The sequence below is a fragment of the Panthera uncia genome, chromosome B4 (genome assembly GCF_023721935.1).
Source record: "Panthera uncia isolate 11264 chromosome B4, Puncia_PCG_1.0, whole genome shotgun sequence".
NCBI classification, from domain to species: Eukaryota; Metazoa; Chordata; class Mammalia; order Carnivora; family Felidae; genus Panthera; species Panthera uncia.
Genome location: NC_064809.1, coordinates 135419727 through 135440569, shown reverse-complemented (window position 1 = coordinate 135440569; position 20843 = coordinate 135419727). Strand labels below are relative to the sequence as shown.

General features: G+C 58.6%; 1 protein-coding gene across 3 annotated transcripts in view; it reads right to left on the bottom strand.

Moving 5' to 3' along the window:
- Nucleotides 1-20843, bottom strand: part of TBC1D22A (TBC1 domain family member 22A) — a 297147-nt gene that overhangs the window by 262447 nt on the left and 13857 nt on the right. For 2 of the 3 annotated variants that reach the window (XM_049626541.1, XM_049626543.1), the window contains exons 2-4: nucleotides 12823-12879; nucleotides 11722-12023; nucleotides 6014-6190 (exon numbers count right to left, since the gene is read on the bottom strand). In XM_049626541.1, the coding sequence (XP_049482498.1) occupies nucleotides 6014-6190; nucleotides 11722-12023; nucleotides 12823-12879 (536 nt within the window). The remainder of the gene's footprint in view (nucleotides 1-6013; nucleotides 6191-11721; nucleotides 12024-12822; nucleotides 12880-20843) is intronic. The other variant, XM_049626542.1, reaches the window with a different exon arrangement.

Sequence of the window (20843 nt, the reverse complement as noted above, 5' to 3'; positions counted from 1 at the left end):
ACAGAGAGTCACTGCTACAGGAGGCTGCACAAACCACAAAGACTAGGTGGCCCTTAGTCCCCACCCCCCGCCCCGCGGGGTCTCTGCTCTTGGGTAGCTCCCAGTGTCATCCTCCCCAGGCAGACTCCAGGGAAAGGCGGAGTTGGCTGGAGCTCTCCTGTTGCCCCTCTCACCCTTCAGCCGTCCCAAGGCTCCCCAAGACCACCTTCGCCCTGAGGACACGCTGCTCGGAGGTGCACTGCTGCAGCGACGCAGCTCCGGCTGCAGGGCCGGCGCCTGGCCACCAGAGGGCGATGCGGGGCGCTGCCGGCCCACGGCCAGGACCCGGGAGAGCAGAAGCGCCCTCCGGCCACAGAGCCTGCAGTCATCCCGCAGCGCCCAGGGCAAGCCCTCTGCCCCAGGCTCTCTGAGGAGGCCCTGGGGAATGAAAAGACCCCTCTCCCTCAGGCCTCTGAAGAGCACCGAGAAGGCCGGTGGCCACACTAACCGGGAATAAGTGCGGGGGGAGCCTGCATCGGGACCGGCTCCCACCCCCCAGAACCTCACCGTAGGGCCCCGGGGCCCGCCTGCTGCACCCAAGTCTCAACCTCCTCAGCTGCCAACCGGGGCCAGACCCGCCCGGAGCAGAGAGCCGGCACGTCGGGGTCAGGACCACTGCCACACATTCTGACTCGTCTCTGCATTCAATGCTCTAACCTGCCGAGCACCACCGCTTAGCCCGGCCCACCTTAACGTGCTCGGACGCTCACATCAGCCTACGGTGAGATAGAACCGGCCGACGCAAAGCCCAGTCCACAGCAGGGCGCTGACCGCCTCGTGTAACTGCTCGAACACCGTGCAGAAAGTGAGGGACAGAACGGTCGTCGGCGGACCACCGCTGACCCTCGCGATCGAGAGGCTGACGGGAGCCGTGGCCGCTGCCCAGCATCACGAGAGGAGCGAACCGCGGATCGCTGGCCCAGGAAAAGATCAAACTCAAAATTCCAAGTACAACTTCCACTGGATGCGCATCGCTTTGGCACCATCGTAAAGTCTGGAAACAGTAAATTGAACTATTGCCAAGCCAGGGACCGTCCCCGTGGAGGAATACAGAGCACTAGCCACGGACCGTCCCCACGTACAGACGCACGCACGGGGCGCCAGCCGGGGAACGTCCACACGTACGGATACGCGCACAGAGCGCTGCACCAGCACAAAGAAAGCACCCAAAACGGCAGCACGTGGGCAGTTACTTGGACACACTGCTCTCCCTGGCTCTGTTTCATGAGCACCTGATTCTGTGTCCCCAGTGAAACAACGCGTCTCTGTGTGTACCAGCCACCCCCTCCTACAGCCCTAGGCTCCCACCATAACGGTCTGGGCCTGCCTTGCTCCCCAGTCTACCCGGCTTCACGTCCAACCAGGCGCCAGCACCCCCCTCCGCCAGCCCTGCGGCACCCCCAGCCCACAGCCTCGGCCCCCTCCCAAGTCTACTACCCTGATCTCTTCCCTACCCCTCCACACTCCCAAGTGGCTGCCCAAGGACCCACCCGCAGCCCCAGGACGCTGGCGACACCCTGCCTGGAAATCTTCCGTGGATCTTTCTTCCGTGGAAGAAATTTCAGATGCCCCATGCCAAGCTTTGCTCCCCTGGTTCAAAACCTTCCAGAGGCTTCATGCTGAGCTCCTCCTTTGTGCCTTCGGCACCCTCAGGACCTGCCCCTTCCTGCTTGTTGGCCTCTGTCCCCCTCCCAGCCCTCCCCCACCAGGCCCTGGGCCTCAGGGCTTGGGTGCCCTGTCCCGCAGCTGGCTGCCCCTGGAAGACCCCTCCCCGCCTTCAAATCGACCTTCCCTTAAAGGTGCCTATTCCAGGGGCACCTGGGGGGCTCAGTCGTTTAAGTGTCCGACTCTTGATTTTGGCTCAGGTCACAATCTCGCAGCTTGTGAGTTCGAGCCCCATGTCAGGCTCCATGCTGACAGCTTGGAATTCTCTCTCTCCCCTCTTTCTGTGCCCCTCCCCGGCTGGCTATCACTCTCTCTCTCTCTCTCTCTCTCAAAATAAATAAGGAAACTTTTAAATAAAGAAATGAAGAAACAAAAGAGCCTGTTCCCAAGGGTCTTTGCTGGCCGCTCATCTCCAGCAGCACCCAGCCTTTACCTCGGCAGTTTTGTTCTCCACGTGCACTTAGCACCTTCTGGTAGTTTCCAGCGCCCTGAATGTGCGTGTGTGTGTGCCCGCCTTCCTGTCTCCTCACACGGGAATGTCAGCTCCTGGAGAGCGGGGCCCCGGGGGTCTGGCTCCCTGTTTCTGCCCAGCGCCCACACCAAGAGCGAGTGAACTATGCGGGCACTTCACGTAAATGACCTCCTGGTCACAAGACCCCGCAGGGTGGACCTCGTTTCTCCAGTCACGCGGTCAGGGCCTGACGCTGGGGCTGAACTGCCTCGTCCCGCCATCACGGCCCCGCGGGACTGTCCTCCAGCCCCAGGCCCCGTGGGGACAGCTAACTCCAAGTCTCGCTTCCGGGGTGAACAGCTCCACAGACCCCCTCCTCCCAACAGCCGCCTCGCCTCCCTGCCTCCTACTCAGACGCTCGCCAGCCTCGAGCCAGCCTCAGTGCTCACTGGAACTACGAGTCCGGGCACCCGGCCTCGCTCCTTCTCTAGTCGCGTCTGAACACCCGGAGTGCCAGGGCCGGGCGCCTCACACCCTTGACCTCAAGGCCCCACGCCCGGGAGGCGCTGGCTCCGCGGGCCTCGGGACCCGCGTGTTTTGCACACAGCCCGATCCCACTCCCACGCAGCCGCACACGATAAAAATGAACGTCTCCAAGTGTCATTTTCTCGGGCTTCAAAGCAGGCAGCCTTTTGCACAAGTAAATATTGAGTCAATGCTAAGAGCAGAATGAGCTGTTAAGTTCTATTTGCTACTTTCATCCCCAGGCTCATAACCGAGCACAAGCTAAACAAAGAGAAACAGCTCTCCGCCGACGAAATGACATTCAGCAGGTAGAATCATTTCTGTGGGCACTTCTCACATCAGTGATTTGCTTCTCCAACATTGGCAAATATTTGCCACTTATGTCTTTTATGTAATGTGAAGATAATATATTCCACTGTCTTCCAAAGCTATCTTAAATGCCTTATAAAAACAGGCAATTCACTGGCTGTGTTTTCTCCTGCCGCTACACACCAATCCAGTAATTGTTTAAATTTGAAAGCTGTGGTTTTAGCTTCTTGGTGTTAGATTTAATACTTAACTAGCAGGCTGAAGAGAGAAAAAGCTCGGAAGGCCACCAGCCCAACAAAAGAATCTCATTTGTACATGTTAACCTTTCATCCTGCCCGTACGCGGCCCCTCTGCCGACAGGCCGTGACCGCTTTGTTCCTAAGTAGGACTCTGGTTTCCCCAAGCCGCGTCCGTGACCACGTCCGTGAGAAGCCTGACGGGGGCCCCGATCCTGAACCAGAGCTGCACCTCCCGTCAGACCTAGCTCGTCTTCACCGACCACCTCCTCGCCGCCTACTGTTAGAGACCGCTTAACTCAACCAGGGGGACGTGAGCAAACCACCCTGACTCGTCAGTGACCACACAGTGACCAGTACGTCAGTGCCCGGAAAATCAAGTTAAAGGGAGACGGCCCAAGGCAAACGAACCAGAACAAGGCACCGACCACACCGGTCGGCGTCCATCCTGTGCGGGCACGCTCTCGGGCACCGCACACGCATCGTCCCCTGGATCTGCACACCCGGCCCCGCCAGCGCCACGGGGAGGACCGACGAGGACAGCGGGGGCAGGACCGGGCTCGCTCCCTCCGGGGGCCGGAGAGCAGTGTCCTCAGCATCCCCACCCTCCCTCCGTGACTCGACCTCCCCGCACCGCCTCTGGGGCACAGCTGTGCTGGCGGGCTAGAAAAGCGAGTGGCTAAGGCATATCCTCAAACCCTGAGAGCGGACTCCTTCGCACCAGGTCCACCTGACACCCCGTGGTGGGCTAGACCCCGGCCGCCCAGCTGCCAGGCTCCCCTCTGCCGCACCCACACCCGGGATGCTCTACGAGTGGCCCGGTCATTAGCGTGGGGTCTGATAGGCTGTCCCCAAGCCCACTGTAGTAACAGCAGTGACGAGGCACAGTGACGAGTCCCGAGGCACCGCAGATAGGCAGGCCGCACAGCAGAGCACAGGCCGGGCGCTCCGTCAGCACGAGCGCAGGAAATACACCGTGAAGTCCAAAGGCGTGGGCAGAGCAGCATTACCACGCGTGTGGAGAAAGAAAACTGGTCGTGCAAATGCGCAGACACCAAAGTCTCTCTCTAGAAATTACTCTGAATTAGCAAAGGAAAAGAGGAACCTTCCAGCAGTGGAACGGACAGACGCCAACTTAACCAAGTGACTGGACGGGACTCATCCACTTGGGACAAGCCAGTGGTGGCCTCCTGCCATGGCGACGAGACCACAAACCTCTTAGGTGACCTTCCTGCCAACGACGGGCCCGAATCTCACCCGCAGAAACGAGACGAGCCACGCTGACGGACACCACGGAAGAGCGGGCCTGCCCTCTTCCAAAACACCGACACCCGGGGACACGGCGCGAGGCTGGGACGCTGCTCCAGGCCGCCAGAGATGAGGGACGAGGAAGAAGACAGCCAGCGCATCGCCGAGACGACAGGCACGATGCGAACGTGGGCCGTGGCGGAGAGAAGAGCGCCGTATCGACGTGCGATGTCCCGACTCTGGCAACAGTGCTGTGGTTACACCCAGAGTCTCTGCGCTTGGAAAACACGCAGAGACAGACGTTCTCAGGAGGAAAGGGATGCGATGCGTCCAACAGACTCAAACTCCAACGTTTGGGAAAAACGCGCATACACACAAGCACACACACACAGAACGAAAAGGGGCAAAATGCAAACGACTGGGGAATTAACGTGGGTGTCGCCTGGACCGCTCTTGCAACTTTTTTGCAAATCTGAAATCACATGAAAATAGCAAGTGTAAAACATCACGTGCCTCCACCGTGTCTGGAAGATGGCGCCCAGAAGTTGGCAGGCAGAGGCGGTGGGGGAGGCGGGCATGCCGCCGCACGTTCTTCGGTGCTGCGTGAATGTGTGACACGTGCACGCACAAAGCCATCAACAGAATGAGCACACAACCCTTCTGTGTGCCGGGGAACAACCCTTCTGCACGCAGAGGGGAGCACCTTGGTGGACAGGGCCGCTCGGCTTCCAGGCTCCGCCCACCCGGCCTCCCCCAGGCCCTGCAGCCCAGCCGCGTGCCTCGTGCGCCACCTGCTGGCCGAGTGGGACGCCGCCCGCCTTGGCGCGCCAGCCCCGGGGCCAGCCACCCTGGCACCTGCCCAGCTATGAGCCATCTCATGACGGCGGCCACATCCCGCCTTCCGGAGAGCGCCCGCATCCAGCGAGACGCCCCACGCGGAGGGACACTCCACAGAGACGAGACGTACAAAGGAAAGCTCACAGGCGGCAGGCAAGTGAACTCCAGCAGAGAGGTTTCAAGGCAAGAGCGTGCCTCAGAGCCCGTGCGGCTCCCATGGCCCCCACGCGGCTCCCATGGCCCCCGGGAACCAGGCTGGGACTGCACTGTCCCCTGCTGGCCTGCCCCCCGAGCCCTGCCTTGGCTCCTCCCCACCGCGAGCACTCACGGCCTGTCACACACCACACCGACCCTGAGCCCCCAGAGGAAGGTGCGAGGTCAGCAGCAGTCACGACGCCGGTCACCAGCCCTGCGCCCCATGAACACTATGAAGAGCGGGGACGTCAGCCTGGCTGGTCCTGCGGAGCAAACGAGAGTGGCTCCAAAAGCCGAAGGAGCTCCACGGGGGCACAAAGGAGAAAGGACAGAAAATCCCAGATCAACCGCACTGGGAGCAAGTTACCGAAACGCGTCTAAAGTAAAGCATAAGGACAAACGACTCTCCTCCTCGGGACTCGCTGGCAGGACAACACAAACAGACGTCCTCACGAGGTAACCCCAGAACGCGGCACAGCCACACGCCCTCCACCAGTGATGGACTTACCGAGGTCCGTGTTGGGACCGGCCAGAAGTTGCTTGAACTTGTCGAGCCGGGAGGCCTCTCTTTCACTTAACGCTGAGCTGCTGAGGGTGCTGGGGTCTGACGTCCCGCCAAGTGCGACGGTCACCGAGTGCGGCAGAGACTGGGACCTCTGCAAAGGGGCGGCGTCGCTGGCACTTTCTGCAGAGAGAGAGAGAGAGAGAGAGAGAGAGAGTGCGCACACGCAGGGGGTGAGGACGGCCTCCCGGACGCCCCAGCGGCCATTCCCCATGAAGAAGGCCCCACCTGTGCCACTTTCCCTCGGTGAGCGCCACTGTGTCACCGCTGTCCCTTCCTCCCGTCACCGGGCAGTGCAGACCCGGGTTTCTTGGGCAATGAAATGAAACTAGAGGACGCCCACGACGCCCGGCCACCTCACCGGCGACACGGACACGCCCACGCAAAGGCAAAATGGTGATGCCCAGAAAACGTGCCTCAGGGCAGACCGACGGTCAGGGTCCTCCAAAGCAGGCCTGCCAGGCGTACCAGGCGACACCGCCCGAGGACCTGTTGACACCGAGCAAGGATGCGGGTCCCCCCGGCCGGAGCATGGAAGGAAACCACCGAGTCACACGTGGAGGGGAACAAGGCCCACAAACGCACTGGGGACTCCCAGATCTCCCCACGCCCCATGGGGGAGGTGGGGCAGGGACCCTCACCAAGAGAAAGCTCAGGAAGCAAGAGCCCACCACACGTAGGGGAGGGGCAGCGGCTGCGGGCCTGCCGGGCCCTCACCCAGAGTACCTACCACCACGCGCGAAGGCCCAGCGACCCCGCGACTGGACGCACAGGACCGAGGTGAAGCAGTGCACGAAACCCAGCAAGCCAGGACCGGGAACAGCCACAGGAGAGAGCCCAAGGCCCAACAGGCCACTCACAAAGAGCCACCGGGACCAACAGGGGCCCACGAGCAAACGGCAGTGACGGGTGCACACCCCCAGGTCTAAATACCATCGAGGGTTCACACCTTCCAAAAATGAGATTTAAAGCAGAGGGATAAATAAGCTCCAGGAAATGAAATGGGGCCAGGGACAGACACGTGAAGCGTGCATGCCGGCTGCTGGCAGCGGCTGGAGGACCCCCACTGTCCCTCCCGTCGGCAGAGCGGACCCATCACCCTAAAAACCCAGATGGGGAAGGCTTCACACAGAAACCCTCAGGCCACGGGGCAGCAAGGCGGCCCACGGCCTCTGGGCAGAGTCCGGCCCAGTCAGGCTTCCAGAAAAGCCCACAGAAGTGGGCGTCATGGTGAGAGCACCTCCCGGCCCCTCCTCAGGGCTGACCCCTCACCTGCAGGAGGCGTCCCGCTGGCCCACCTCGGGGAGGGCTCTGCAGGGGGAGGGAACGGGGAGGGTAGTGGCGGGATGTTCAGACCCCCCCCCCAACACTGCCACCCTCAGAATCTATCAGCGAGCTACGTGTCATGATTCTTTAGGAAAAACAATGGGCAGAAAGAACAGTCCCCCTTCTATCGCAGAACTAAGCGTGCCGATCTCACTCCTCTGTGACCGGACAGGATCAGTGCGATTTATGAGGACACGTGACAAGGGGCACCTGGGTGGCTCGGTCAGTTAAGTGTCTGGTTCTCGATTTCGGCTCAGGTCACGATCTCACGGTTCTTGAGTTCAAGCCCCACATCGAGGATACGTGAGGACCACTGACTCCTGCACGGAGCACACATCCGGTCACTCTACGATGGGGCAGGCGGGGTCTGGAAGGCACAGCGACGGCAGGTCCCCCCAGGAAGCCGGAAGGCCGACAGCCAGGTCCCCCTGCTACCGTGAGTGGCAAACGCGTCGGCCTCCCCCCTCCGGGGCCCCTCGGAGCGGGTCTAACCTTCACCGGTCAGGGCCCACCCACTACCCGCTCGCAGCTCAGTCACGGTCAGCGACCGACACAGACCTCACCTGGCCGTGCCCCCTTCCCGGCAGACACGCACCTTGCCACGAAGCCAGCGGCAGCCTAAATCAAGCAAGCGCGCCTGACTCCAGGTCTAGATCTCTCAGGTGTTTGCTCAGGAAGGCAGGATGGCCTAGAGGTAAAGAACAGGCACCGGGAAGGCCAGCCTGAGAGCGCCACGCGGCACAGCACTGAATTTTCAGGCCGCCGTCTCTCAGGGGCAGACACTGAGCAGGTGACGCGCGTGCCCCACGGTGACGCGCCGTAAAGGCACGGGCGCCCGACACGAATGCTGGCCGTGGCAAGGACAAGCAGCGCTCCGAGCGGACCGTGCCCCGTGGAATGCAGCGTCCCGGGCTTTCCCAATGGCACAGCACCGCGCCACGCGCACTCTCGTCACATGGAATTCACAGGTCCCTCACCTGAACAGCGGCCGTGTGGCCCATGCAGGGACGAGGGTGGGGCGGGGTGTGGAGGCAGGGACCGCACGTGGTCACCAGGCCCCGAGGACAGCCCCGCGTACCTCAGCAACATTTACGGAATGAGCCGGTACAGCAAGGGGAAACAAAGGGAGTGGGACGTGGTCCCTGCCCTCGGGGAACCCGCAAAGCGTACAGATGAAGCGTGAAGACGGACGCGACCCCACAGGGAAGCCAGCCGACCCGGCACCTCCCCGCCAGAGCCCGGAGCCTCACCCTCCCGGAAACCCTACGGATCTCACCTCCTCTCTGAAACCTTCCATGATATGCCCCTGGCCCTCCTCAACAAGATAAACCCGGGACTTCTACACCCGGGTGCTTCTGGGTCCCATCCACCACCCTGAGGCCCCGTCCCGCTCTCGGAGGTGAAAGACTCACCTCCTCGCGTCTCCCCACTAGACTCCCACCAGGTGCCAGTCGACACCTCCGCGCGGGGCCCGGTCGAGCAGGAACGAGCACCGACGTGTCCGTCTTGGCGCGGACACAGAGTGAGCCATCCCGACGACAAACGGGCCACCAAGGGGACTGGACACAGGCCCATGGGTTCTGCCCGCCACTGCCAGCCCCCCGGGGGGGTCAGCTCCCTAAGGGGCCACCTCGGCACTGCGTATGGGTGCGGGGGGCTTGGGGGGGGGGGGGCAGCCAGCCCTGGTCTCCGCCCACTCCACGCCAGGAGCAGCCACTCCCTGCCCCAGATGCCACAACCAGCAAAGTCCCCTGGGGCTGGACTCGCCGGTGGACAGGCCCCACCCTAGGCAGTGAGGCCGGAGGCTGGCGGCAGGCCCTGGAGTCAGACGCCGGGGGCTTGAGCCCTGCGCCACACCACGCAGACCGCCACTCCGGGCAAGCCGTGTGACTTCTCCGTGCCTCCCCCGTAAACTCGCTCCTACAGCAGCTGCAGAGTCTGCCGGGGTCCGCCCATGATGAGGGCCCACCACAGGCCTTGCCACACGGCCATGGCGGACAGTCCACAAATGCCGGCTGCTATCGTGACACGGGGTTTGCACCCAGAGCAGACAAAGGAAAGACGTTGCACTCCCAGGCAGGGGGAGGCAGGGAGAGGCAGGGGGAGGCAGGGGGCAGTTGCAGTTATCGGCCCCCGCCCCCAGCACGAGCCGCCAGGAGCACCTTCCACTTGGCTTTTACAGGAGGCGGCCACGCCAAGGCCCCCCACCCTGGCTGGACCCAACCGTGCACGTGGCCACAGGCTGAATGCTCTGCACCCCGAAGTTCGTACGTTGAAGTCCTGCCCCCCGACGGGATGGTGTTAGGAAGAAGGGCCTCTGGGAGGTGATCAGGTTTAGAGGAGGTCAGGAGGCTGGGGTTCCCACGGTGGCATTAGCGCTCTCGTAAGAGTCACAAGACAGTGGGTCTCCCCCTCTGGTCCCCCCTCACGTGGGGATACCGCCGTCCGCACCCAAAGAGGGCCTTCGCCAGGATCCAACCATGTTGGTGGCCTGATCTCAGACTTCCAGCCTCCAGAACTCTGTTCATACTCCATCTGGTCTATGGGATTCTCGCTACAGCCACCCCACTGACCAACACCGGCCCCACATCTCTGGGGTGCTGAGGCCCCCTCCAGCAACTGCTCGGACGGCGGGTATTACAGAGGCTCTACCCAGGCCCCTGAGACGTGAGAAGATGCCTCAATGGCTCGCATCAGCACAGCAAAGGGCAGAGGAGCACGGGGTGCCTGTCCACAGCAAGAGGTGCGTAGGCTGAGGGTGCGCAGGGGGACGGTCAGAAGGCAGGGGGCAGTCAGTGCAGGGGGTGGTCAGCACATAGGAGGCAGTCAGTGCAGGAGGCGGTCAGTGCAGGGGGTGGTCAGTGCAGGGACAGTGAGTGCAGGGGCGGTTAATGCAGGGGCGGTTAGTATGGGGGGCGGTCAGCACGCAGGGGAGGTCAGTGCAGGGGGCAGTCAGTGCAGAGGGTGGTCAGCACGTAGGGGGCAGTCAGTGCAGGGGGTAGTCAATGTAGGAGGTGGTCAGTGCGGGGGCGGTCAGTGCAGGGGGGGTTAGTGGGGGGGCAGTCAGCGCAGGGGGCGGTCAGCATGTAGGGGGCGGTCAGTGCGCATGGGGGGGTGGTACGCATGCAGGAGCCGGTCAACGCACGCAGGCTGAGGGCGCACAGGGACGGTCCATCGGTCACAGGGAGTCCCAACCCACTGTGGAAGCCCTACCCGGACTTTCATGTTCAGGCTCAAATACTTTGAAGTTCACTCTATTTTAGAAAAAAATAGTTTAGATTCCAATATGCAAACTGATCACCACACTCTCACCTAAGGAGACTTGTGGCATCTCAAAAGTTAATCAACCCGTGGGAAGGGTTTCTGAAGACAGGCCAGGTACGGACACCAGCTCCGGGTGTGCCGGAAGGGAAACCTGAGGCCGCCCTCACCAGCGTACGGGGACAAGCCTGGGAGGGGGAGCCAGTGAGGGCGTGGTCGCACTGGCCCCTCTGCTGCCGGTGCCCACGCCTCCCTCCCGCACCTTCTCAGAAAGGCGCCCCGAGGCCTCACCTGTGATTCCGCCCCAGGGTCCTGCCTGCTCTCACGACCGTGCCCCGCCTCTATTTTGACCTTTGGCTCTTGTCACCTCCCCGAACACTCCGTGCCTCCTTGCGGATCATGAATAGGTCGGTGTCCGTCCCCCCCGCCAGAACGCGCTCCAGGGCAAGGACTCCCCTGGGGGCTCCCAAGCCCTGAGAGCGGTGCCTGAACCATCCCAGAAGCTCGTCAAATACCTGCTGTCTTACATCACAGGCCCCCGAAAACAAAAAGAACCACAGTAACCACAGCAATCTCGAGAAAGGCCACGGAGAGCCAGGCACAGGGTACCAGACACACGCCGATCCCATCCTTCAGTTTATAACCTGAACTCACCACTCCAAAGCCCGGACCCCACCCCAGCCCCACGCCCATGTGTACCTGACCCGGGGCAGGGGATCGCTGGAAGCTGCCGACAGAGGTGCAGGCTCTGAACATGCAAGCAGCCTGGCCCCTCGGCTGCAAATGTCACCCCCGGAACAACCGGGGTGCACTTAGGAGGGAGACGGGGTCCCCCGGGGCCTTGCACTAGCCACGTCTCCCACGACCAGCCACAAAAGCCACATACCCTGCCCCCGCACTTGGAGGAGAGAAGCGCTCAGCTGGGAGGGCAAAGAAAAGTCCACCGCGGGCACTCAGGGAGCTCCTGCCGCACCCAGAACGGAACCCGCCTAATCTCCCACAGGGAGAGGACTCCGGCCCCTTCTCTCTCAGAAACGCACCCCGTCTGCTCGGTGCCCCCATCCCACCTGCAGGACAGGATGTGTGGCTCTCGCTGACGGACTTCACCAGCCGGAGGTCACCGCTCGGCACCGCGGGAGGCTCGGGCGGCCTGCGGCGCTCCTGCCGCTGGCTGTGGTTGCGCAGGACGCGGTTGGCCGTCTCCATGACCACCTCGGTGTTCAGGCTCTCGGCCGCCATGGCCAGAAGCTCATCGTCGTCTTCGCTGGCGTCCCAGGCGTCGCTGGTGTTGCTCTCAAACTCCTGGAAGGTGCTGGTCCTCCTGGCCTTCACCGGTGTGGTGGGCACCTTGGGCGTGGCCTTGAGCAGGCTGCGAAGCAAAGGCAGGTCTTTGCTTGTCCTCCCGGAGGCCCGAGAGGATCCCCCCCAGATCCCGTCAGGAAGGAGCCCCCCGGTGGGACAGTGCACACGTGAGGGTTCCACTTCAGCTGAGCTGAGGGTAAAGCTGAGGGTAAAAGCAAACACGATCCAAAGAAGCATCCAGAAGAAGACTCGTAAGGATTTAGCGGCAGGAAGGAGAGGCTTTCGAGGGCCAGTCACGCTGAGCAGCCTCGGCCCTCGTACGGAACCGATTTGGGAGCAAACGCAGCAATGCACAGTAAGGACACTCAGACCTGCTCCCCAAACCTCCCGCTGGCCGGTGCCTGCAAACCTCCCGGGGAGGCTGTCCACAGAACACAGGCCTCTGGTACGCGGACCTGGAGAGAGCACAGCTTCCACAAGGTCCTTAAACAAGGACAGCGCGGTCCTGCGGGGCCACAGTGCCTCTCGCGTGCCTCTGGGGCAGAGCCCAGACCCAGGGGCACAGCAGGCCCCAGGCGGCCGCGCAGAGTGCGGCCAAGGGCGAGGAAGTAAACCCACCGCCGTGAGCCAGGCCCTGCCCCACCAGCTCAGGGGGTGCCAGCCCCGGGCTCTCCCGCACAGGCTCCCCCACCTCGGGCCGGGCTTCCAAGTCTGCCTTCCTCCAGAGGACGGGCCGTGCGAGGCCCCGACACGTGTCTACGGAAGGGAAGACCGCTCGCCTCCCCCTCAGGAATCCCAGGGAGCCGGAGGGCCACCACGGCGCCCAAGAGCGTGCCTAAAGCAGCCTGAGTCCAGGCCTCACTTACGTGCCATGTAACAGTGGGTCGAACGGGGGGTGCTGGGCGCCATACACATGCTGGATGCTGTTTAAAAAAGAGAAGGGAGACCGGTTAGCTTCTCTTCCGCCTCCCCAAGAGCCCACCACTGACTCAGGAAAAGGACCAGTTCCCAGCGACCCACACACGAGCCTGAGGGCAGCAACTCTCCATCAGCTGCCACGGGTCCCAAGGGCCCGTCCGGGAGGGATGAATGCTGCCACACAAGCCCGCACACACAAACAACGGGGCATTCAGCCCGCCCTGCAAATGGGCCTCGGCCCGGGGCCCCAGGCAGCACAGGTGGCGAGGCCACGGAGGGCTGGGGGCTACTCCCAAAGCTCCGGCAGCCTCTGCTCTCCGGCCGGGTGCCACCGGCAGGACTTAGCCCTGATGACCACATGCCCATCTGGAAATTCTCACCTGGTACCACTCTGTCTAAAGACAAAACGCAGAATTACAAAGAGAAGATAAATGTAGTTTTGTAGGGGCGCCTGGGAGGCTCAGTCGGTTGAGCGTCCGACTTCAGCCCAGGTCACGATCTCACGATCCGTGGGTTCGAGCCCCACATCGGGCTCTGTGCCGACAGCTCAGAGCCTGGACCTGCTTCAGATTCTGTGTCTCCCCCTCTCTCTGTCCCTCCCCTGCTCACGCTCTGTCTCTTTCTTTCAAAAATAAACATTAAAAAAAATTTTTTTAATTAAAAAACATAGTCTTTTAAAGACGTGATAGTCTTATCGTAAAACTCCTCGGCTCATCAGAATAAACTTGGAAAATGGCAGGCGAGCAGGGTGGTCAGCTGAGCAGCCCGACCCACACCCCCTCCTCCTGGGCCGGGGGGGGCTTCCAGCCGGGAAGGCCAGGTGACCCGGCGCAGGTGAGTCAGAGGTAGCGCAGCCCCTCCTGGTTTCACGGCACACACCCCTGGCCCGCAGCCGTTCCCTCTCTTCCTGCCTGGAACTCAGGCGGGAGGCCTCGAGATTCCTCGGCCTTCGTGCCACGGTGAGAAACAACCTTGAGATATGGACCAGCCCGGAACGCGGCCGAACAGGGAGATGAGAGAGCGCAGTCCACCCGTCCGCCCCCCTCGGGCTCCCACTTACATGAAACAAACAGAGCCCGCTCTTCCAGCCGCTAGCAGGGAGACCTCCTGTCACCGTCCGCACACAAGAGACAACCACAGTAACACTGACACAGCAGCCGGCCGGCGGTGCGCACACGCGAAAACAAAGGCAGACGCCGGGGCGTTTCACGCAAAGAAGAATGTTTTCATTTTTAAATTTTTTTTTTCAACATTTTTTTATTTATTTTTGGGACAGAGAGAGACAGAGCCTGAACGGGGGAGGGGCAGAGAGAGAGGGAGACACAGAATCGGAAACAGGCTCCAGGCTCCAAGCCATCAGCCCAGAGCCTGACGCGGGGCTCGAACTCACGGACCGTGAGATCGTGACCTGGCTGAAGTCGGACGCTTAACCGACTGCGCCACCCAGGCGCCCCAATGTTTTCATTTTTAAAGACAGAATGCAAGCCTACCTCTTTCGCTCAGCAACATGCCATGACCCTTTCCCCGTATCGTTACCTTTCAATTTACGTAAATGCATTTATTGACCTTATATTTATTGACCTTATATATGACCTTATATTGACCTTTGATATGTGCAAAAACATACATGCGCCCTATCAGATTCAAAAACGTGATGAGAAGGGCACAAATTTCTCTGCCACTCCTTGTAAACCTGTAATTACTTCCAACGTTTGACAGGTTTTAAAAGTGGTAACAGCAGAATGAGCGCCAGGTGACCCATGCCCGCTCCACCTCCCTGGATCGCATCACCTTTAACCTCGCTGTCCCACCGCATAACCGCGTCGTAACCGAAGCGCTGCCCACCGTGATGCGTCCTGTCCACACGGCAGCCGGGGGGACAACCAAATCACTGCCGATTTTATGGGAGAAAAGGGCTCCCAACGCTGCCTGTGTGTCCCCCCAGTCATTCAGAAGGTTAAACAATTTTGAAACCCTTTTGTTCGCTTGTGCTACTCCATTCAGTAAACCGCCTACTCGGGCCCTTTGTCCGTCGTTCCAAGGGGGCGTTCGCCGTCTTCCTACTGCACCCTGAAAACCTTTTTGGAAACAGAGGATTTCTTGTCATTCAGGCAGTGTGGCTGGCAGAACAGTGGCCCCTAAAGACATCGTAATCGCAGAACCTGTGAATGTGTCCCCTCACACGGCACAGGGGGCTCTGCACACGCAATCAAACACATAAATGTCGGGTGTAGCCTGGGCGAGCCAGGTGGCCCGATCCGATCACGAGTCCTTAAAAGCCTTCCCGCCCTCTGAGAGGGAGCGAGGCCATGAAGAATGCTCAGATCAAGGCTACACTGCTCACTACGAAGATGGTGAAAGGGGGCCACAAGCCAAGGCTCGTGGGAAGCCTCTAGAAGCCGGAGAGAGGAAGGAAACGCCTTCTCCCTGGAACCTCCAGAAAGCCCTGCCAACACCTTCCTTTTAGCCCACCAACCCCAGGTCAGACTTCTGACCTCCAGAACCGTAAGATAATTCGTGGGTATTATAAGCCAACGGGTTTGTGGTGATCTGTCACAGCAGCAAGAGAAAGCCAGAACGTAGAACAGAATGGTGACAGACAAGGTGACAAATCCGTCTGCCTGGTTTGTGGAAGCTCAAAGGTCTATGTTGGTAAGTCAACCTCACTTTCATGCTTTACCCAGGGCTCTGCTCTGACGACTATACCCCAAAAGGACCACCCCAGGGGCACGGGGGTCTCAGGTGGTTGAGAGGCTGACTCTTGATTTCAGCTCGGGTCATGATCCCAGGGTCGTGGGATTGAGCCCCGTGTTGGGCTCCATGACGAGTGTGGAGCCTGCTTGGGATTCTCAATCTCTCAATCTCTCTCAATCTCTCTCTCTCTCTCTCTCTCTCTCTCTCTCTCTCTCTCCCCCAGCCCCCAACCTCTTTTCCTCGCTCACACACTCTAAGATTAAAAACAAAGGCCCACCCCCACTGTCTCAGCCCATTCCAACCCTAACAAACACACCACACATGGGGCAGCAGCTTATAAGCAAAGGCATTTATTCCTCACGGTTCTGGAGGCCGGAAGTCCAAGATCAAAGCACTTCCGGGCCGCAGAAGGTGCCGCCTCACTGTGTCCTCACCCGGCAGGCGGCTGGCTGCGATGGCACAGGCGAAGGGGCAGGGGACGGGGCAGGGGAGGTCCCTGGGGTGTCTTTTATAAAGGCCCTAATCCCACCCCGGTGGGCGGGGGACACCTCCACCCTCAGGACCTCCCCACCCCCCAAAGGCCCCGCCTCCTAACACCCTCACTCTGGGGGTCAGGGCTTCCCACGGGTTTAGGAATTAGGAAGCACAGGAACGTTCAGCCACCAGACCTACCGAGCCGGCGTAAGTATTCCACCGTATCCTCATGGTTTCGTTTCTTACCCTTAAGTTTTCAGCCACCTAGAATTTCTTTTATTTTGCTACGTACTGTGTAAGAAAACTGTTTTTAAAAAATAATCAACTGTTCCAATGCAATTTGTCAAAAACCTATCCTTTTCACCACTGGTTTGAGGACACCATCTTCGAAATGCGGCATTTATACTGGGTCATTTTTTCAGCCGTCCATCCGTTCCTCCACTCCTGTGCCTGTGGCACAGCACTTCAATTACATAAAATATTCCCTTTTAAAAGGGGCGCCTAGGTGGCTCAGTCGGTTGGGCGTCTGACTCCGGCTCAGGTCACGATCTCGCGGTCCGTGGGTTCGAGCCCCGCGTCGGGCTCTGTGCTGACAGCTCAGAGCCTGGAGCCTGCTTCGGATTCTGTGTCTCCCTCTCTCTCTGCCCCTCTCCTGCTTGTGCTGTCTCTCCGTCTCTCTCTCAAAAATAAATAAACACTGAAAACAATTTTTTTTATCATTCCCTTTTATATCCTAAAATTTTTCAGCAGAATTTAATAAACATTTGAAAGCTACCACCTTGTGACGGGCATTACGGGGAGTCCCAGGCAGGCAAAGACAAGCACACAGCACTACAAACTCTTAAGAACGTTGAAGTTTACTTACAAAGATAAAAAAGTGAATTGGCATTTATAATGTTCTAGGAGAACAAACACGTGGTGAACCGGAACATTGTTCGATGGAATAGTATTTGGTTATGAAACGAGTGCCGACGCTACAGGAAGAACGTTGAAAACATTACGCTAAGTGCCAGAAGCCAGTCGTATAAAACACCTATTACATGACCCCAGTTATGTGACATGCCTAGAACGGAAATCTATGGAGACAGAAGGCAGGTTAGTGGTTGCTTGGGGCGAGGGATGGGGAGCTGGGGTGACAGCCAAAGAGTACAGGGCTTCTTTTTGAGGTGATAAACACTCTGATATTGACAGTGGTGATGGTTACGGGAAGTCTTTGGATACACTGCAAAACCACTGAATCTCACCCTTCAAATGAGTGAGTGGTGTCCCATGTGAATTTTTTTTTAATTTTTTAAATGTTTATTTTTGACAGAGAGAGACGGAGAGAGAGAGAGAGAGAGAGTGCATGAGTGGAGGAGGGGCAGAAAGAGAGAGAGAGGGAGACACAGAATCCGATTCAGTCTCCCGGTTCCGAGCTGTCAGCACAGAGCCCGACGTGGGGCTCAAACCCACGAACCGCGAGATCATGACCTGAGCCGAAGTCGGACACTTAACCGACTAAGCCACCCAGGCGCCCCTGTCCCATGTGAATTTAAACGGGTGAACGGCATTGTATGTGAATCTGAATAAACATATCATCTTTTTGAAAGGCAACACAGCTTCCAGCTGGTTCTCTCGGGTTCTCTCCCGGAACCCAGCCACCATGCTCTGAAGAAGCCCAGACTTGCCACAGGGGGAGCCCACATGTAAGCACCAGAGCCAACGGCTTGAGGTGAGGTCCCAGCAGATGGCCAGCATCAACCACGACACGCATCATGAGTGACCAGCCTTCTTCTGATTTCCCTCCCAGCCGCTGGACCTTCCGGTGACACCCGAGACACCATGGAACAGAGACGAGCCATCCCCACTGTGACTGGTCTGAATGAATGAACTGACCCTGATCCCTGACAGAACCCGTGGGCTCCTTTTCAAGGAAACCTATCAGCCTGCCTGGATTAAACACAACCTCTCTGTCATGGTCACGGTCCCTTTCCTGAAATATCCTGGAGGCCTCCCTGACCTTGGTACAAAGTCTCCAATTTTGGGGCTCCTGGGTGGCTCAGGCTGGTAAGCGTCCAACTCTTGATCTCGGCTCAGGTCACGATCTCACAGTTCATGAGATCAAACCCCACACCAGCATGGAGCCTGCTTGGGATTCTCTCTCCCCCCCCACTCTGCCCCTCCAGTGCACACTCGCTTGCCCTCTCTCTCTCAAAAATAAATAAACATAAGAAAGAAAGAAAGAAAGAAAGAAAGAGAAAAGGAAAGAAAGAAAGAGAAAAGAAAAGAGAAAGAAAGAAAGAAAAGAGAAAAGAGAAAAAGAAAGAGAAAACAAAAGAAAAGAAAAGAAAAGAAAGAAAGAAAGAGAAAAGGAAAGAAGGAAAGAGAAAAGAGAAAGAAAAAAGAGAAAAAGAAAAGAGAAAAAGAAAGAGAAAAGAAAAGAAGAGAAGAGAAGAGAAGAGAAGAGAAGAGAAAGAAAGAAAGAAAGAAAGAAAAAGAAAAAAGAAAGTCGGTCAGTCTCCAGTCTTAGAATCAAAGGGCCTGGGTTCAAGTCCTAGGTCCAATAAGGACAAGCCGGCACAGTGCTAACCCAGTAACTGCTGAGCTCTAGCTCCCTCGTCCCAGACCTAAGAACACGTAAAAAAGGGGCCGGCCATGGATGACAGCGGCCTGAGTGCCACAGAGTGATCCACAGACTGCACCCACCAGTACCCTCAATCCACTTTGTTCCCCTGAACCACTCCCTATGTCTCAACACGCGCACACAGCTCACAGCCAGCAGGCAGTGGTCTCGGCCTACTGCGAGCACGTCGTTTCCCCCGAGTCCTGCCCTTTACCGCACACCTCGGGCCCCTCCCCTCCCGGGACAGCGCACACACATGAATTCTGCACGGGCACCCCACTTGCGCTTAGTGAGCAGAAAATGTTCCAACAAAGTTCAGGTTCAGATTAAAAGGCATCACTTTTTATCTTATTAAAACTGCATTTTTATCTGCTCTTGCGTAGCTAAAAAGAAAAACAGGCTTCGGCTAAAACCATTTTAAAAGAAAAAATAGCAGCTAACATACCCACCTCATTTCACATAATGAAATTGTTCTTTAAAAAATATGTTAACCAATAAGCTTTTTAATAAACTGCACTGCTCTGAAACACTACAGTAACTCGCTGCTTTAGAGAGGACCCTAGTGATTCCTGAGGAAAAGCAGATACACACGACAATGCCACTCCCAGGTACACACCGTGGGAAACCCTGGCATAAGGACACGGGAGACAGATTCCACAACATCGGTAATACTACAAAGAAAAGAAAAATTTAAGAAAACCCTAGATGTCCATGATCAATTGAATGACGAATAAGCAAACGGGAACATATACATTTAACAGGAGTACCAGCCACAACAGACAGGAAGAACGACAAGCATCAGGTTGGTAAGCTTCATAAACATACCACTGAAGAGTAACTTGGATACAGACAGTATGACATCATTTACAGAACGTGTTTTCTTAATGTTTATCTCTTTGAGAGAGACAGAGAGACAGAGCTCAAGCGGAAAAGGGGCAGAGAGGGCTCCAGGCTCCGAGCTGTCAGCACAGAGCCCAACGCGGGGTCTCAACTCACAAACCACGAGATCGTGACCTGAGCTGGAGTCGGACGCTTACCCGACTGAGCCACCCAGGCGCCCCGTTTATACAAAGTTTTAAAAACGGAAAATGAAACTCATTTTGGATACGTGTACGAGTGGTCAAAACTCCTACTGCACGCAAGGAAAACAAATTCAGAATAGTGACAGTGGGTAGGGGTGAGTGGAGGGGGAGCTGGGTCCAGGGACAGAATCCAGTGGCTTCAACTCTACACGTGTAACAGCTTATTCCTCACACCGGGTGGCGGGCCTGGCGTGCTCCCCGCGAGGCTGCCAGGAGCTCCGTCTCTGCCACCCAGAGGGCCAGAAGGCGGAGCGCTCCTCAAGGACGCGTTCCTGGCCAGCCCCGGGCCCGCCCGGCCACCCCTGTTCTGGCTGCACGATGCACAGAAGCCTTTCAAAAGAAAGCACCACAGCTTTAGTCGTCAGAGAAACGCAAACCGAAACCACAGTGGGAGACCGTGTCACCCCAGAAGGCTGGCAAAAATTAGGAAGGGGACACAAGCGTTGGCAAGAACGGGAAGGCTCTGAACCTCCTGCGCTGCCGAGAGGATACACAGTGGGGCGGCCGCTCTGAGGACAGGCCGGGGGGTCCTCCGAGGTCAGTTGCCGCGTGACCCTGTGTTTCCGCTCCGAGGAATGCAGCCCAGAGAAATGAAAACGTCCGTGGGCACAAAGGAAGTACTGTTTGTGACTGTCCTCTTGCTGGCAGCCAGAACGCAGAAGCACTCCAAATGCCCGTCAGCGGGCAAGCGCCGGGCTCACGCGGGGCCGCCCCCACACGATGGGGCACGATCAAGTGACCAAAAGGCGTGTAGCGCGAACACACGCACACACTCCAACGTGGACGGGCCCCGAAAACGCGCTCCGTGAAGGAGGCCAGTCACAGAGCGCCTCACCTCACATGATTCCAAACGCAAGAAACGTCCAGAAGAAGCACATCTACAGAAACAAGTAGCCTATGGCTGCCAGGGGCTGGGGGGGGAGGGAGGGGGCGTCACTGCTAGTGAGCGAGGGGCTCCCGCGCGCGTGCAGCTCACACTCTCAAGTTCACGGCGGCGGTGGCCGTACTCCGTAAACCGATGAAAAATACTGCGTTGTGCGCTTTAAGCAGGGGAAATACAGGACGTGCCGATGAGATCTCCGTGGAGATGCCGCACGGAGGGAGGGGGGCAGGAGGG